General features: G+C 47.3%; 1 protein-coding gene across 5 annotated transcripts in view; it reads left to right on the forward strand.

Annotated features, from left to right (window-relative positions):
• Positions 1–19,551, forward strand: part of JADE1 (jade family PHD finger 1) — a 545,699-nt gene that overhangs the window by 51,360 nt on the left and 474,788 nt on the right. For 3 of the 5 annotated variants that reach the window (XR_003854973.1, XM_029592056.1, XM_029592311.1), the window contains exon 1: positions 4,817–4,895. The exons of the other annotated variants lie outside the window; for them this stretch is intronic. Coding sequence is in view for 2 of the 3 variants with exons in the window: in XM_029592056.1 (XP_029447916.1) it covers positions 4,848–4,895 (48 nt within the window). In the remaining variant the exon portion in view is untranslated. Of the gene's footprint in view, positions 1–4,816; positions 4,896–19,551 lie in introns of those variants that run through there. 5 annotated transcript variants of the gene reach the window in all.

Genomic DNA, 19,551 nt, shown 5'->3' on the forward strand with positions numbered 1-19,551 from the left:
CGCGGGCTGCATCGGGAGGGCTCGCCAATAGGGGTTCAAACAATAGCTGTAAGACATAAGTGTACATCAGGACGACAAAATAGGACTTATAGCCGAACATTTCATGTGGACAAAAGGTAATAAACATTATAACATACCTGACAGCAAGATGCCTTAGAAGTGACAGGGAGCGCACTACCCTTAAACACTGACAGGTATTTAAAGCTGATTTTAGGCGCCAAATCAGGAAGACAACCCACGTGGGAGCTCACGGCCCCGTTCATTGGTTGCCATTCCTGTACTGCAGCGCTGCAGGACTATGGGAACCATCCGATCAAATAGAAAACTCTGCACAGAAAGACCACTCTAAGTAAAAAGAAACCATTCAATATCTCGGTTCAAACCCTTGGGAGATACTGAGTCTAGAGTAAAAATCCAACGTTGTTCAACCCGGCCCAGCTGTTCGGCATAGTTACCTCCTCGGGGGGGCCGTGGAAATACCTCAAGAACACTATAAAATAAATCTGAAAGAGTGTGTGATTTTTTTACCCAGTGATCCACGAGGGGTTCTTTTTCTCGCGAATGGCGGATGTTCGAGCAATGCTCTATAATTCGAGTTTTTACCATGCGAGAAGTTTTCCCTACGTAAATCAGCGGGCAAGGACAGGTGATAACGTAAATGACTCCAGATGTGGTACAATCAGAGTACGACTGTAACTCAAAAATTCTCTTAGAGACAGGGTGGCTAAAACTGGTAGATGGAGACGTGTGAGAACATGCAATGCATCGGCCACATGGATAATGGCCAATTACATTATCCAGATTTCTAGACACAGGGATGTCAGTATGGATCAATTTATCACGTAAATTTTTGCCTCTACGGAAGGTGAATCTAAGGGGGCCTGGAAACAAAGTGTGTAGAGATAAAGCCTCCCAGTGTCTACGGATCATTGTAGTGATCTGCCGGCTGAGAGTCGAAAATGGCAAAATGCAATTTGTAACTGACTGAACATCCCGGGATGATGGTAAAAATAATAGATCACGATTCGTATGTAAAGCGCGCTTCATTGCTCTTTTAACAACATACCTCGGGTACCCACGTGATATAAATCGAGAGGACATGATTTGGGCTTGTTTAATAAACTCGCTCCTGGTAGTACACAGTCTGCGAAGCCTGAAAAATTGCCCTGTGGAGATGTTCCTTCGTAGTGTGCTAGGATGACAGCTGTTAAAGGCCAAAAGGGTATTCCTGTCAGTTTCCTTACGGTGGATGGTGGTCGAGAAATGGCCACCATCCACCGAATAATGGATAATGGATAATGTAATTGGCCATTATCCATGTGGCCGATGCATTGCTCTCACACGTCTCCATCCACCAGTTTTAGCCACCCTGTCTCTAAGAGAATTTTTGAGTTACAGTCGTACTCTGATTGTACCACATCTGGAGTCATTTACGTTATCACCTGTCCTTGCCCGCTGATTTACGTAGGGAAAACTTCTCGCATGGTAAAAACTCGAATTATAGAGCATTGCTCGAACATCCGCCATTCGCGAGAAAAAGAACCCCTCGTGGATCACTGGGTAAAAAAATCACACACTCTTTCAGATTTATTTTATAGTGTTCTTGAGGTATTTCCACGGCCCCCCCGAGGAGGTAACTATGCCGAACAGCTGGGCCGGGTTGAACAACGTTGGATTTTTACTCTAGACTCAGTATCTCTCAAGGGTTTGAACCGAGATATTGAATGGTTTCTTTTTACTTAGAGTGGTCTTTCTGTGCAGAGTTTTCTATTTGATCGGATGGTTCCCATAGTCCTGCAGCGCTGCAGTACAGGAATGGCAACCAATGAACGGGGCCGTGAGCTCCCACGTGGGTTGTCTTCCTGATTTGGCGCCTAAAATCAGCTTTAAATACCTGTCAGTGTTTAAGGGTAGTGCGCTCCCTGTCACATCTAAGGCATCTTGCTGTCAGGTATGTTATAATGTTTATTACCTTTTGTCCACATGAAATGTTCGGCTATAAGTCCTATTTTGTCGTCCTGATGTACACTTATGTCTTACAGCTATTGTTTGAACCCCTATTGGCGAGCCCTCCCGATGCAGCCCGCGGCGAAACACGGTAACCGTGTCGGGGGACGCCATTAACTCACTGCCTGTATGAATCAGAGGAGTTGCCATATTGAAGAATAAAAACAAGTACTTATACACTGGATTGTGAGTACTTTGTCAGGACTTAAATTCTTGACTGCACCTATGTATTCTGAGACTTCAATTACCCCAATATAGACTGGGTAAATGTATCATCGGGTCACGCTAGAGAGATAACGTTCCTGGATGGAATAAATGATAGCTTTATGGAGCAATTGGTTCAGGAACCGACGAGAGAGGGAGCAATTTTAGATCTAATTCTCAGTGGAGCACAGGACTTGGTGAGAGAGGTAACGGTGGTGGGGCCCCTTGGCAATAGTGATCATAATATGATCAAATTTGATTTAATGACTGGAAAAGGAACAGTGTGCAAATCCAAGGCTCTCGTGCTAAACTTTCAAAAGTTAAACTTTGATAAAATGAGAAAAATTGTTAGAAAAAAACTGAAAGGAGCAGCTACAAAAGTAAAAAATGTCCAAGAGGCGTGGTCAATACCATTCTAGAAGCACAGTCCAGATGTATTCCACACATTAAGAAAGGTGGAAAGAAGGCAAAACGATTACCGGCATGGTTAAAAGGGGAGGTGAAAGAAGCTATTTTAGCCAAAAGATCTTCATTCAAAAATTGGAAGAAGGATCCAACAGAAGAAAATAGGATAAAGCATAAACATTGGCAAGTTAAACGTAAGACATTGATAAGACAGGCTAAGAGAGAATTTGAAAAGAAGTTGGCTGTAGAGGCAAAAACTCACAGTAAAAACTTTTTTAAATATATCCGAAGCAGAAAGCCTGTGAGGGAGTCAGTTGGACCGTTAGATGATCGAGGGGTTAAAGGGGCACTTAGAGAAGATAAGGCCATCGCGGAAAGATTAAATGATTTCTTTGCTTCGGTGTTTACTGAAGAGGATGTTGGGGAGGTACCCGTAATGGAGAAGGTTTTCATGGGTAATGATTCAGATGGACTGAATCAAATCACGGTGAACCTAGAAGATGTGGTAGGCCTGATTGACAAACTGAAGAGTAGTAAATCACCTGGACCGGATGGTATACACCCCAGAGTTCTGAAGGAACTAAAAAATGAAATTTCAGACCTATTAGTAAAAATTTGTAACTTATCATTAAAATCATCCATTGTACCTGAAGACTGGAGGATAGCAAATGTAACCTCAATATTTAAAAAGGGCTCCAGGGGCGATCCGGGAAACTACAGACCGGTTAGCCTGACTTCAGTGCCAGGAAAAATAGTGGAAAGTGTTCTAAACATCAAAATCACAGAACATATAGAAAGACATGGTTTAATGGAACAAAGTCAGCATGGCTTTACCCAGGGCAAGTCTTGCCTCACAAATCTGCTTCACTTTTTTGAAGGAGTTAATAAACATGTGGATAAAGGTGAACCGGTAGATATAGTATACTTGGATTTTCAGAAGGCGTTTGACAAAGTTCCTCATGAGAGGCTTCTAGGAAAAGTAAAAAGTCATGGGATAGGTGGCGATGTCCTTTCGTGGATTGCAAACTGGCTAAAAGACAGGAAACAGAGAGTAGGATTAAATGGGCAATTTTCTCAGTGGAAGGGAGTGGACAGTGGAGTGCCTCAGGGATCTGTATTGGGACCCTTACTGTTCAATATATTTATAAATGATCTGGAAAGAAATACGACGAGTGAGATAATCAAATTTGCAGATGACACAAAATTGTGCAGAGTAGTTAAATCACAAGCAGATTGTGATAAATTGCAGGAAGACCTTGTGAGACTGGAAAATTGGGCATCCAAATGGCAGATGAAATTTAATGTGGATAAGTGCAAGGTGATGCATATAGGGAAAAATAACCCATGCTATAATTACACGATGTTGGGTTCCATATTAGGTGCTACAACCCAAGAAAGAGATCTAGGTGTCATAGTGGATAACAGATTGAAATCGTCGGTTCAGTGTGCTGCGGCAGTCAAAAAAGCAAACAGAATGTTGGGAATTATTAGAAAAGGAATGATGAATAAAACGGAAAATGTCATAATGCCTCTGTATCGCTCCATGGTGAGACCGCACCTTGAATACTGTGTACAATTCTGGTCGCCGCATCTCAAAAAAGATATAATTGCGATGGAGAAGGTACAGAGAAGGGCTACCAAAATGATAAGGGGAATGGAACAACTCCCCTATGAGGAAAGACTAAAGAGGTTAGGACTTTTCAGCTTGGAGAAGAGACGACTGAGGGGGGATATGATAGAGGTGTTTAATATCATGAGAGGTCTAGAACGGGTAGATGTGAATCGGTTATTTACTCTTTCGGATAGTAGAAGGACTAGGGGACACTCCATGAAGTTAGCATGGGGCACATTTAAAACTAATCGGAGAAAGTTCTTTTTTACTCAACGCACAATTAAACTCTGGAATTTGTTGCCAGAGAATGTGGTTCGTGCAGTTAGTATAGCTGTGTTTAAAAAAGGATTGGATAAGTTCTTGGAGGAGAAGTCCATTACCTGCTATTAAGTTCACTTAGAGAATAGCCACTGCCATTAGCAATGGTTACATGGAATAGACTTAGTTTTTGGGTACTTGCCAGGTTCTTATGGCCAGGATTGGCCACTGTTGGAAACAGGATGCTGGGCTTGATGGACCCTTGGTCTGACCCAGTATGGCATTTTCTTATGTTCTTATGTTCTTATGTTCTAATATTGACAGGTCTGGACTTAAGATTGTGGTGCCCAGATGCAGTGCCATGAGTATAGATTCAACATGGAAGCATTACTGGGCATGTGGCCCTATAGTAAGTAGAAACTGGTTTTTCTTTGGCCTGGATAATTTGATACCTTAAAATTTGGTGCCGTAGGCAATTGCCTATTCCTAAATCTGGGCCTGACTTATTACTGATCATGTCTATAGCACTACTCAATGTATGCAGGGCTGTACAAATACAAGGAGATCAGGCGGTCACTAACATTTTCCATCTCTATGTTCTGCAGCCATTTCCCATCTTGTGTGAGGGGGGATGGGTAGAGTTTAGAGTTTTGCTGGCAGGATCCAGCATTTTCAGCACCTGCATGATGCCTTGGGGTTTGATCTTTTGACACGATCACCCATGGCATAGGAGAAGGGGGGCATGCAGGGCTGGTGCAAACTGTGCACTTGCATGGGATGGTGGACTGGGCCACCCACAGCCAAAATGGAGCGGAGGCTGCAGGGCTGCCCAGCCCACTCCACCCCGCTGGTGGTCAGAGTAATGAAAAGGCCGGCAGACCACCCGTGGCATAAGAGCCTCTGAAAGAGGCTTGCCAGCTCAGATTTTGGAATCAGATTGGGCAGAGGTACCCAAACCCCTGCCCAGGGGCGGATTGGCCTATCGGGGGATCGGGTATCCTCCGGTGGGCCGATCGCTCCAGTCATGTGGTCTGCCGTGCTCGGCTGTGACAGAGCTGTGCTCGGCAGACCACGTGATGTGGCCTGGGCTGCGAATACCCGGGCTGGTCCGACATCGTGAATCCGCCGCTGCCCCTGCCTAATCTGATGCATCAAAATGTAGTTCTCCCGCACCATCAAAAGCGGCATTTGAATGAAGTTATGTCCAGCTGCCGCCGGGCCTGCCTTGTGAGAAGAGTTGGAAGCTTGCTGCTCCTCTTGCGAGCCTCCCTGCGGCATTAGATGTCATTCAAATGCTGCTCCTGCTGCCTGCTTGGGCAGATCTAGGCGTTGATGCATCAGATGGGGCAGGAGTTTTATGTTCTATGATGAATTGTGATGGTTCTGTTGCTGCACTGTGTAGAGAGTGTGCCTTATTGTCGTTTCCAGTACAGTTTTTGTCTGCACATTTCTGCTTATACTTTCTGGTCTCTCTCTATTCTGTGAAGGACTTTTTATTTAGTGATGGACTGTGTGTGTGATCAAGGTGAGGTAGTCTGCTAGCACATAGCTCCGTTGTAGGGATGTATAGCAGCTTGGCTTGTTCTGTTTTCCTAATAGATGTATTGCTATTTTAAGAGCTGATTTATATTTACAATGTTACTTTTTCATAGGTAAAATTGTTATTGTTTGCTGCCCGTTCATACTGTTTTGGAATGGGAGGTTTATTATATTATAACTAGCCGTTAAGCCCGTAACAACGGGCTACATAAAAAAAATGTTTTCAGTCCATTTCCTTCCCCCTCCCCCTCATTCTCCCCTCCCCCTCTATTCTCCCTCTCTCCTCCCTCCCCGCCCTCAGTCACTCTCTCCTCCCTCCCCCCCTCAGTCACTCCCTCCTCCCTCCCCTCAGTCACAAACGGAAGATCTCCAGGGGAGGTGCCTCCCTCCCTCGTGCGCGCCGCCGCTACCGCTCCTCGCCGCCGCTATGTTTTCAAAGAGCTGACGCTCTGCTCTGACTGACCGTGTTCGCCCGCACATGCGCAGTAGAGCTGCTCTCTACTGCGCATTTGCGGCACATCTGTCAAGCCTCATTTATCTAATAGATATAAATTCTCTGGAAAGGAATACGACGGAAAGGAATACGACGAGTGAGGTTATCAAATTTGCGGACAATACAAAATTATTCAGAGAAGTTAAATTACAAGCGTATTGTGATACATTACAGGAGGACCTTGCAAGACTGGAATATTGGGCATCCAAATGGCAGATGAAATTTAATGTGGACAAGTGCAAGGTGTTGCATACAAGGAAAAATAACCCTTGCTGTAGTTATACGATGTTAGGTTCCATATTAGGAGCTACCACCCAGGAAAAAGATCTAGGCATCATAGATAATACTTTAAAATCGGCTCAGTGTGCTGCAGCAGTCAAAAAAGCAAACAGAATCAGGCCGATATGTCGGAGCGCGCTGTTAGCCTGCAATTGGACGCGTGTTTTCCCTTACCCCTTATTCAGTAAGGGAAGGAAAACGCGCGTCCAACTCGCGGCACCTAATAGCGCCCTCAACATGCAAATGCATGATGATGGCCCTATTAGGTATGCGTGCGTGATTCAGAAAGAAAAATGTGCAGCCAAGCCGCACATTTTACTTTCAGAAATTAGCGCCGACCCAAAGGTCGGCGCTAATTTCGACTTAATATCATAGCGATATTAAGTCGGAAGTCCCGAAGAGTAAAAAAAAAAAATAAATAAAAATAAAAAAAATTTGAATTCGGCCCACAGCTGTAGGGCCAAAAACCAGACGCTCAATTTTGCCGGCGTCCGGTTGAGCCCGTGGCTGTGAGCGGGCTCAAGAACCGACGCCGGCAAAATTGAGCGTCGGCTGTCAAACCCGCTGACAGCCGCCGCTCATGTCCAAAAAGAGGCGCTAGGGACGCGCTAGTGTCCCTAGCGCCTCTTTTTACCGCTGGGCCTAATTTAAATAAATTAACTTACTGTATCGCACGCACAGGAGAGTGTCCTGTGTGCGTGCCGGGAGAGCGGGCGCTTGCCCGCTCTCCCGCGTTTTTTACTGTATCGGCCCGAATGTTAGGAATTATTAGTAAGGGAATGGTTAATAAAAAGGAAAATGTCAATGCCTCTGTATCGCTCCATGGTGAGACCGCACCTTGAATATTGTGTACAGTTCTGGTTGCCGCATCTCAAAAAATATATAGTTGCGATGGAGAAGGTACAGAGAAGGGCAACAAAAATGATAAAGGAGATGGAACAGCTCCCCTATGAGGAAAGGGAGAAGAGACGGCTGAGGGGGGGATATGATAGAGGTCTTTAAGATCATGAGAGGTCTTGAACAAGTAGATGTGAATCGGTTATTTACTCTTTCGGATAATGGAAGGGACTAGGGGACATTTCATGAAGTTAGCAAGTAGCACATTTAAGACTAATCGGAGAAAGTTCTTTTTCACTCATCGCAGAATAAAGCTCTGGAATTTGCATCAGTAGCATGGGATCTTCTTGGTGTTTGGGTAATTGCCAGGTTCTTGTGGCCTGGTTTGGCCTCTGTTGGAAACAGGATGCTGGGCTTGATGGACCCTTGGTCTGACCCAGCATGGCAATTTCATATGTTTTTATGTTCTTTGTCATGACTGACTTCCTTTTTGCCAGCAAGTCTTAATGCTTCTTCAATGAGGTTTGTGCAGTATTGGTGACATGGGTTCACTGTTGGATATCACAATTTACAGAGGTTTTACTGGAACTTAAAATCTCCAGTTATGAGACCTCCTGTCTTATGCAACCTCACGACTGAGCTGCTACAGTTGGCCTCTTGAAGTGTCTTACCTAAAAAGTGGTACATAAGAGAAGACATGTTCCCTTTAAAAGGTCAATATGGGATTTATCTAGAACATGGGGGTGACCTAGTTCTTATCAATTAGATTAATTGTCCTCTTGCAGTTAATTGCAAATTAAAATTAAATAGATCATTTATTTATTTAGAAACTTTTATATACCGGTATTTGTGGGGACATCATACCGGTTCACATAGTAACTGAAAGATTGGAAAATACATTGCAACAGGGGAATGTAACTGGGCGGGGGGAAGAACAGAAAGGCAGTAGGAAAGATCATAAATTTAAAGGTCTCTAATTTACACTTCTCACTCCTGTAGCTGGTTAAATGAACTAGGAACTCAACAATATTAAGATGCCGAAGTCAGTTTAGCAATGAGAGAGGGACCTGACAATCTTTTGCACTGAGTGCAAATAAAATAAATAAATAAATAAATGTCTGATTATTTGCCATTTGGTGAGATGTAGTTAAGCAATTGGTTTTGATTTTATATAAGTAATTGGTATTATTTTAATTTATGAATGCCATGATTGTCTAACAGAATGATGATATAGAAATAAATGTGTGTACCCAGTATAAAGAGCTCCTGGCTTTCAGAAAGGGTTCTATCTCTGGAGGCTAGAGTGGCAGAACTGGAATTGCTGAGGCAGACCGAGGGATATAGAGGAGACCTTCAGGGATATAGTAGCCAAGTCCCAAATAGTCCAGCACAGGGCTGCTTTGGAGGAGCAAGGTCACTTGGTTGAAGAGAATTACCCTGGTGTAGCAGGAAGTGATCCTGTAGTAAAGACCTGTCCTCTAGGCAATGCATTATCCTCTTGCACCAAAGATGAGTTTCCAAGGGCTAGTACACAGGAGAGAAGGGTTAGGTCGGCCATCATAATTGGTGATTTAGTTATTAGGAATGTAGATAACTGGGTGACACAGCCACAGCCTCCAACAGAAGACCAAACCTTCCAGGCCCCTCTTGGCCTCACAGAGACGTGCCCCCTCCGGACAAAAGCCTCCCCTTAGGGGACATGGACACCTCTGAGGAAGAGCCAGACTCCCTGGAGCAAGGAGAAATACCTCCAGGAACGGGACCATACCGAACCGTGATGCGTTTCTTCTCCAAAGACAAGTTTATCAGATGTCGTGTCTCTGAGCTGAAGATGCTGGACTTACCAGGCACAAGCACCGCAGCGGAGCCAAAGATGAACCCTGTTTTGGTCGGGCTCTGTTAGGCCTCATGTCATTTCCCAATGCTATAGGCCGTACAACAACTGATTGAGCTGGAATGGAATACGCCGGAGGCCAGTTTCAAAGGAGAACGGGCCCTAGAAGCCCTATATCCCCTGGAACCCTCAGCTAAAGAACTCCTGGGGTTCCCCAAAGTGGACGCCATGGTCTGCGCTGTCGCAAAGCGCATTACCATCCCAGTCGAAGGAGGAGCTGCACTCATGGATACCCAGGACAGACGTCAGGAATCCATCCTTAAAACAGTCATTTGATGTTGCAGCTATGTTCTTGCAGATCGCTGCCTGCTGCGCCATGGTGACACGTGCCTGCTTGTCACTTTCCAGGTACGTAACCACGTCCGTCGAAACATTAGAACTGGCGATATCTGTCATGGGAGCTGTCTTCAGGTCCCGGGAGGCGGATCTTCCCCAAGCAAAGGTTAGAGTTTTTGCCCTCTGTGGCTTTGCGTGGGTTCCCGCACAGGAAAGTAACAGATTCTCTCAGTCTGTTTTTTTTTTCGCTCGCGGGATCACACGCGGAGCTTCTCTTCTCCTCAGAAAGTAGACAATGTCTCAAAAACAGAGTAGGCAACCGGGTTTCAAACCTTGCACATGTGGTAAAATCATGTCGATAATGGATGGCCATGATTTATGCTACAGGTTCTTAGGTCCGGACCACATTCAAAGCGACTGCCCTAATTGTGGAAGGATGTCGCCGAGAGCCCGGCGACAGCGGGCCCAGAAGATTCAATCTTTATCATCGGAGAAAAAAGTGTCTCTGGCCCCCTCTCCGATACACATTCTTCGCCGGGACCGGTGAAGAAACAGGCCTCAGTGCCAAAAAAGAGTGGCCTCGATAGATTCCAGACTCTCCAGGCCTGGAGAAAAGGTGAGGTCCGCAACGGGACTCGACATATCTCGGCATAAAGCACCGATCTTGGCACAGAGCGGGGACAAATCAACCCCTCTATTTGTCCCGCGGCCTTCAGAGTCCAAGACGATCGAAGCGGCGTCTTAACCTTCGACACCGTGGCAGCACCACGATACTCAGCATTCGATGCATAAATCAAGATCGCATAGTGTGTCGAAGCCGGCGCAGGGCGCATCCAGGACGATGCAATCGGTGCAAAAATATTCAAAAGCGATGCATGTGCCAAAACCGACGCATAGGCAAGGGGGGGGGGGGTGTGTGTGACGCATCATGCTTCGACACCGACGCATCTTGCGTCAAGACCGTCAGATCTGCCACAAGAGGCACAACATTCATTTAAATCGATGCACAAACTGAAACATACAACGCATCGGGGTTCCCCATCTCCACAACCTCTACAGTCAGTTACTTCTCTGATGCATGAGACCTCCACTACCGTACAGAGTCAACCTCTTCCACTAGAGCCTTCACCTAAATGGAGAGAGTCTCATTTTTCTTATAAACACAATGGTACATCACAATCTGCAATTACGGTATATACCTGTCCTTTCTACGAACATGGTCCCAGCTCGTTGGGTATACGACAAACAGCCACATCCACCTCATCTTTGGAGGCGGACGTGATTCAAGTGCCATCCTCTCCAACATCGTTCAGGAGAGGATCGGGTAGTTCCTCAAGATTTCACTCACATTCTGCACCTCACCACTGTCCACACTCTCATAAAAAAAGAGAGGCAGTACCACTCACAGATAAACATTCATCACACCCGCAGAGACAGGTATCATTCTCACCAGAACTCTTGCATCAGCCTAAATCGCCCGACCATGCCACCGCACACACAGGAAGATTTTTTGCATCTGTCTCAAGCGTTGTCGGGTTTTTTCGATACCTTACAAGCAACTTTTTCATTACCCATGGAATTACCCTTTTTCTCCAGAATCCCCGCAGCCTACCAAGGAATCATCGCCACACCCGTCAAGGTCTCCTGTTTAGTTCGTTCTCCTACACCGGCTGATGATCCCATCTCACCACACGGAACCAAGTCACAACCTTTTCTCCATCTTCCTCTACGGGTTTCCCATCTGACCCGCCAGATCAGCCTCCGGAGCCATATTCGCCACCTGAGGACCTATCATACCCAAAATGTTTAGATAAGATGGGAGCGATTCTTATTAGAGACCCAAAAACTACCGGATCCTAGAGCGGAAACTTTAGGTCTCTTAAAAATATTTGATGTCACAAGTGAACCAACATCACTTCCCCCAGAGCCAGTACTAGACAAAGTACGGGAGAAATCGTGGGAGACTCCGTTTTCCATACCAGCGGTGGCCAGGAAAACAGATCTAAAATATAAGATGCAAAAGACACCTTGCTATTCTATGTCACAACTTCCACACATGTCTATCATCGTAGAGTCGGCGATGCAATGGGCCAAGAAGTCCAAACTACATGCATCTGCCCCACCTGGCCGAGACAACCGGTGCTTACATGAATTCGCAAAAAAGATTTATCATAACACCATGCTAACTTGTCGAGTACAGCATCACCAATTTTCTATGGTGCTATATCTTTACGAGTGCATCCAAGCAACCAAAGGCATGCTAGTGTCCTCAGCAGACCCCATCCCTCATCCTCTTCAGGACATGGAGGAATGTACCAGAGATTGCTTTGTTCTATTTACGAAAGCTTTGAGACAGCATCAAGGGCCTTAGCTACAGCAATTGCAGCCAGGCATATGGCGTGGCTCCGAGCCAGCGCTATACGAGACTATCTTCATGAAAAGCTGGCCAACCTGCCTTGCACTGGCGATAATCTGTTTGGAGAGCACTTTCAAGAAGCAGTTACAAAATTGAAGGAACAGGCGGTAGCTGTGCAGTCTCTGGCGGGGCCATCTCAATATTCAGCCTCAAAATGCCAGTTCGGACCCTCATGCCGTCTCCAATACTCACGCCGCCCATACAGGTCGTACCAGTTTTATAGACCCACAAATTATCAGCTGTACCAATGCCCTCAACATCAACAACCTCAGTTGAACAGAAGAGGTAAAGCACGGACCCAGCGTCCGCAGTACCAACAATCAACGACCACAGCAAAAACTTCACAATCTTTTTAAGTTTTTCGCCACCACTTCCTCCTCAGGCGCCCCTGGGAAGGATTATAGCTAGTTTCCAAGCATGGACTCAGATATCATCAGATCGATGGGTCCTAGACATTGTACAAAGAGGATACCAACTACAATGTGTAACTACCCTCTCACTGCCCCACCCACCGGAACAGACAATAAGAATGTCTCATCCCCAACTTGAGCAGGAGATCCTCTCCCTCAAACAACAGGGAGCGATCCGTCATATTTCTCCATCAACCCACAGCACAAGTTTTTATTCCCCATATTTCCTCATTCCAAAGAAATCTGGTGGTCTCTGCTTGATTTTAGATCTTCGTGAGCTCAACAAATGCCTCACCAAAGAGAAGTTCAAAATGGTATCCCTCAAAGGATTCTACCACTTCTTCAATGAAACGATTGGATGTGCTCAATAGATTTGAAGGATGATTATACTCACATTCCTATCCATCCATCCTCATGTCGCTTTCTCTGCTTCCAGTACGAGAAGCAGAGCTACCAATACATGGTTCTTCCCTTTGGACTCTCGGCAGCCCCAAGAGTTTTCACCAAATGCATAGTGGTCATGGTGGCACACCTCAGACAAAGGCATGAGAATCTTTCTGTACCGAGACGACTGGCTATTCCCTGTACGTACCAGGATCAGTCCAGACGGTGGGTTATGTCCCCCTTCCAGCAGATGGAGTCAGAACAAAAGCTTGAGGGGAGGTCCTATATGATCTCACTCCCAGTGCTACATTCCTCAGTATCTTCTGACTCCAGCAGATGTGAGCAGGGGACTGGTTAGTCCCCAGCTCAGGTTATCTGGTTTTTAGGCCTTTCCTGTTTCTGAGGGATCAAGAAAAAAAAAAAAAAAGGCAGAAAATCTGTCTTTGACAATTCCAGGGGGTTGATTTCAGCTACTTTGGGTGACTGGTCTATAAGGAGAGGGACTTGCGATCCAGCTTCTCTTTCCTCCTGTATTTTCTTCCTCTTGGGGGTCCGTTTTGGGGGTAAGTGTGCTTTTTTTCTCCTCCCTTAAATTTTCAGGACCTTTTTCCCCTCTTGCCGTTGCGACTGGCACTGGAGGGCCGCGTTTGTTCTTCAGGGGTGACCATCAGTGGCACTGGTTTGGTGTCCCCCCCCCCCCCCCGTCACTCCCGTTTGACATCGGCGATCTGCGGCCCCGCGAAGCTCATTCTCCGGGGCCGCTGACTGCCGGGAGGCTCATTCCCCGGCGGTAGCTCGGATCGCAGGGAGGCGGGGTGTGCAGCGCGAATTGCCAGAGAGGGGGGCTGGATTTGTTCGCTGCGTCGGCGCTCGTTCCTGCCTTCCCTAACTGCGGGTCATGCCGCGCGCGGCGGCCTGTTCCTCGTGCGGCCGGCAGTCAAGCCGGCTCTCGTCGGAGGGGTTTTGTTCGTCCTGCCTTCCAGCGGAGGAAGACAAAGACGCAGTCGGGGGATGGCACAGGAGGCCTCAGCGAGGAGAGCGCATTTCGGCGGCGTCAGGCCCCGTTTCCGCTGAGCGCGGGAACGGCGGCCATCTTGTTTTCTGACTAGGAGGCCGGCGGGTCAGAAAATGAGGCAGGGGAATCGCGCGTCGCGCTTCCTCCGGTTTTGGCTCCCCGGACGGAGCAGGAGAGCAGGCAACCAGCTGGAAACGTCCCGGGAGGGTTTGCCCCGGGACTGCCAGGTTTTTCGCCGGAGTTTGTGGTGCTGATGCACCGGGCCTTCCTACAAAGCAGCCAGCCCCTGGATCCTGTCTTGGGTCCTACTCCAGCAAAACTGCCGCGTCTGGACGTCTCTTTTGGGGGTCCTTCGGTGCTGGGACTGGGGCAGCCGATAGGGACGGCGCAGATACCCTCCAGGGCGCCCGTGGGACAGTCGCGGGGTTGCCACGAAAGTCCGGAGGCGGACCCCTCTCAGGATTCGACTGGGGAGGATCCCAGTGTGTCGGCCCAGATGGAGGGAGACGACCCACGGGTACTCCGGATATTTCAAGCAGAGGAGTTGGATGGTCTCATCCCATATATACTTCAAGAGATGGACATTGATCCTCCCCCAGAGCCGTCTGTTCCGAATCCTAAGGTGAGAAAGGGGGATCCCCTCCTGGCAGGGCTTCGGCCCTTGCCCAAGGCTTTTCCCACCCATCCAAATTTCTTGCAGTTGATCTCCAGGGAGTGGGATGCTCCGGAAGCCTCTCTCAAGGTCAGCAGGGCTATGGAAAAGCTCTATCCTTTCCCTATGGATTTCCTCGAATTGCTTAAGGTCCCGGCGCTTGGGGACTCGCCCTTCGAGCCTTTGCGGATGGCCACCATCAAGGATCTTACGCTTAAGTCTATTTTTCTGGTGGCTATTACTTCAGCGCGTTACTCCTCCTGGTGCACATCCAAGAGTATTCCATCGATTAACTGTCCACCAGAATCCCTCCTGGATTACCTTCATATACTCTATACGGCCGGTTTAGCAATGTCATCGATCAGAGTATATCTTAGTGCCATAGCGGCGTATCACAAACCGTACAACGGCCAATCGATTGCAACTCACCCTCTATTGTCTCCTTTCCTAAAAGAACTATCACATATTCGGCCTCCAATAGATAAACCGCCAGTTCTGTGGACCCTTAACGAGATTTTGGAACAACTCATGTATGCTCCCTTTGAGCCTATGGACACTTCTCACTTCAAATACCTTACGTGGAAGGTAGTTTTCCTGGTAGCAGTAACTTCGGCGCGCAGAGTCAGCGAGTTACAAGCCTTAGTTCATTATCCTCCATATCTGCAATTTTATCATGACAAAGTAGTTCTCCGTATGCATCCAACCTGTCTACCGAAGGTGGTAACACAATTCCACTTGAGCCAGTCTATTGAGCTGCCTACATACTTTCCCAAACCGCATTCCAATGACAGGGAACACTTACTTCACACATTGGACTGCAAGAGAGCCTTAGCCTACCACAAAGAAAGAACTCAATCGGATACCCGGTTGTCCCAATTATTTCTTTCTTTCAATCCAAATGCTCCAGGCCTACCGGTAGCAAAGAGGACTATATCCAGCTGGATTACACAATGTATCCAATTTTGCTATACCAAGCGGAACTTACCGCTATTGTCCCATCCAAATGCTCACCAAGTTTGAGCCGTAGCTACCTCAATTGCACACCTACGTCATGTTCAACCTGCGGACATTTGCAAGGCAGCTACATGGTCCTCATTACACACATTCACATCCCATTACTGCCTGGATCAACAGTCAAAAGAGGACGCTAAACTAGGAAGAGCAGTCCTAACATCATTGACAACAGAACTGGGTCGACAGCCATGGGATCCAGATCATGCAGCAACAAAAGACTATTAATAGAGTGTGATCGGGAGCTTAGGACTCCCATGACAGCATGGCTAATTCATTGCTACTATCAATGGGAAAAAGCAAGTTTGCTTACCGTAAACTGTTTCCATAGATAGCAGAATGAATTAGCCATGCTGACCCCCCCTCCTCCTTGGTTATTCGACCCTTCCATGGTTCTAACAATCTACAGCTTAATTTACAGACTGAGGAAAATCTGTTACTTTTTTGCACGGGAACCCACAGGCAGCCGCAGAGGGCAAAAACTCTTAACCTCTGCTTGGGGAAGCTCCGCCTCCTGGGACCTGAAGACAGCTCCCATGACAGCATGGCTAATTCATCCTGCTATCTACGGAAACACCATTTACGGTAAGCAAACTTGCTTTTCCTCACAGATGCGACCTCCGACCTGGTGCACACCTCAGCCAGGGGCGTCTCATCCATAGTGGCAGCCAGAAGGCAACTCTGGCTCTGAAGTTGGTCAGCCGACGCGACTTCGAAGATGAAACTCACGAGAATGCCCTTCAAAGGAGCCCTCCTGTTTGGTAGCGAACTGGAGAAGTTAGCCGACAAATGGGGCGAATCCCCAGTACTGCGGTTTCCGGAGGACAGGAACAAAAGAAGCCAATGCTCCTCTCCCCGAACACCCACAGGCAGAGGATCGCAGCGTTTTAGACCACACAAAAACACATACCAAGCTCCTCGCCTCGCTGGCAGGGACCAGTCCTTTCGGAACAGACACAACGAGGGGAGCCAGTCCAGGCCCCAGCCACACCCCACAATGAGAATTAACAGACCCATCCACAGGAAGAAGCCAAGGGGGCAGGCTTGCCCTATTTTACCAAAGATGGGTCGAGATAACGTCTGACAAGTGGGTCTTAACCATCATTCGAGAGGGATACTACCTGGACTTCCATGGTATCCCCCCAGACAAATTTGTGAAATCACAGTGCCATGCCCCCTCCAAGAGGACAGCGGTGGAAACCACACTGATAAAACTACTCGCCCTAAAGGCTATAACACACTGGTGCCCATGCACCAACAAAATACTGGGCACTATTTCATCTATTTTATCGTCCCCAAGAAAGAGGGAACGTTCCGGCCTATCCTGGACCTCAAGTCCGTCAACCGCTACCTGAGGGTACCACACTTCCGCATGGAAACACTACGCTTGGTCACAAGGGCAGTACAACCGGGAGAATTTCTGACCTCTGGATCTGTCAGAAGCCTATCCCCACATCCCAGTCCATCACGACCACCAGTGCTTTCTACGCTTCGCGATCCTGGATCATCATTACCAGTTCCGGGGACTGGCCACGGCCCCTTGGACGTTCACCAAAATCATGATTGTAGTGGCGGCGACACTGAGTAAAGAAGGAATCCTGGTACACCCGTATCTGGACAATTGGCTGATTAGGGCAAAATTGCCAGAGGAAAGTCACCAGGCGACCACCAGAGTCAAGAATCTACTGCAGACTCTCGGGTGGGTCTTCAACACAACCAAGAGTTGTCTGCAGCCCTTCCAATCACTAGAATACCTGGGAGTCTGGTTTGACACCAAACAAGACAAGGTCGTTCTTCCTCTTCTAAGGAGAAGGAAATTGATGGACCAGTTGCGAAAACTGTTGAACTGCGCTCGGCCCAAGGTATGGGACTCCCTCCAAATCCTTGGCCTCATGACATTGACCCAAGAAGTCATCCCATGGGCAAGGGCCCACATGCGACCACTTCAACGTGCCCTACTGTCATGCTGGACCCCGATGTCCCAAGGCTACGCCGTTCGCCTCCAGCTACCGGCAGAGGCACGGATCCAGCTCCAATGGTGCTACAAGAAGACCATCTGAGCAAGGGAGTAAGGCTATCCCCACCGACCTGGGTCTTGCTCACCACAGATCGAGCCTACGAGAGTGGGGAGCCCACTGCCAGGAACTGATGGCCCAGGGGCATTGGGACAAGGAAGAGTTGGGATGGAACATCAACTGACTGGAAGCCCGGACTGTCAGACTAGCCTGCCTACGATTCAGTCACAGACTCTGGGGTGAATCTGTCAGTCATGTCAAACACCACAACAGTTGCCGACATCAACCTCCAGGGAGGAACCAGAAGACAACAGGTGTCCATGGAAATAGACCCCCTAATGGCGTGGGCAGAAGCAAACCTGCAAGGGATCTCAGCCACCCACATTGCGGGAAAAGACAATGCCACTGCGGATTACCTCAGCAGAGAAAGTCTAGACCAAGGGGAATGGATGCTGTCTTCCACAGCCTTCCAGTTGATAGTAAACCGCTGGGGAACACCAGCCATGGATCTTATTTATTTATTTAGTGCTTTTTTATACCGACATTCATGATATCGGTTTACATGGAACATAGGGAAATAACATAAACATAACTAAGAAGAAGCAAAAGTTACAATAAAACAGGGGTACTCAAACTGGGAATAAGAGGAGCCATTGGCAGAGGAAACTCTGAACTAAACAATATCAATACAACCAAAAACAAAACAATATTTACAGTAGCAGTAAAGTGGGTGTGATGACTGGAGGGCCTTGGAGTGTGCCTGTAGTTGGGGAGGTCCCAGATTAAGGGAAGGCTGTTGGAATAGCCAAGTCTTTACTTTTTTTCTGAATGTTAATAGACAGGGTTCTTGTCTGAGGTCAGGGGGCATAGCATTCCAAATGGTTGGCGCCGCTGTCGAGAAGGCTCTCTCTTTGGTGGCTGAGTGGAGTGTGGATTTGGCTGGGGGGGGGGGGGGGTGAAGCGATCCCCTGTAGGCTTCTCTGATGGGTCTTGGAGACGTGTGGAGAGTGAGTGGGTATTGGATATCGATAGGGGTTTGATTGTAAACGGATCTGTGAATGATGGTGAGACATTTGTGTAAGATTCTGAAGCTTACAGGGAGCCAGTGCAGATTTTTTTAGGATAGGTGTGATGTGGTCTCTTCTGTTGGCATTTGATAAGATTCTGGCGGCTGAGTTTTGCAGCATTTGAAGCGGTTTGGTGGAAGAGGCGGGAAGACTTAGTAGAATTGAATTGCAATAGTCTAATTTGGAAAAAAATGATGGCCTGGAGTACCGATCTGAAGTCCTGGAAGTACAGAAGCGGTTTGAATCTCTTTAGCACCTGAAGTTTGAAGAAGCAGTCCTTGGTTGTGTTGTTGATGAACCTCTTTAGATTTAGCTGGTTATCAATTATAACACCGAGATCTCTTGCTTGGCTGATGAGGGTGTTGGTGTGGGTCAGGTGAAGGTTATCACTGTGGTTGGGAGAAATAAGGAGCAGTTCCGTCTTAGATGTGTTCAGAACTAGGTTTAGGTTCGTTAGGAGGTGGTTGATGTCTTGAAGACAGTTGTCCCAGAAGTTAAGTGTTTTTGAGAGGGATTCGGTTATCGGGATCAGGATTTGAACGTCGTCTGTGTAGAGATAGTGTTTAAGTTTTAGATTCGTAAGCAGCTGACAGAGGGGGAGAAGGTATATATATTGAAGAGTGTGGGTGACAGGGAAGAGCCCTGAGGTACACCTCTTGTGGCGTTGATGCGAGGAGACTCTTTGTTATTGATTTTTACTTTGTATCCTCTGTTACTGAGGAAAGAGTCGAACCATTTGAATGCTGTTCCTGTTATCCCGATGTCTGAAAGTTGTTT

The sequence above is a fragment of the Rhinatrema bivittatum genome, chromosome 1 (assembly GCF_901001135.1).
Source record: "Rhinatrema bivittatum chromosome 1, aRhiBiv1.1, whole genome shotgun sequence".
NCBI classification, from domain to species: Eukaryota; Metazoa; Chordata; class Amphibia; order Gymnophiona; family Rhinatrematidae; genus Rhinatrema; species Rhinatrema bivittatum.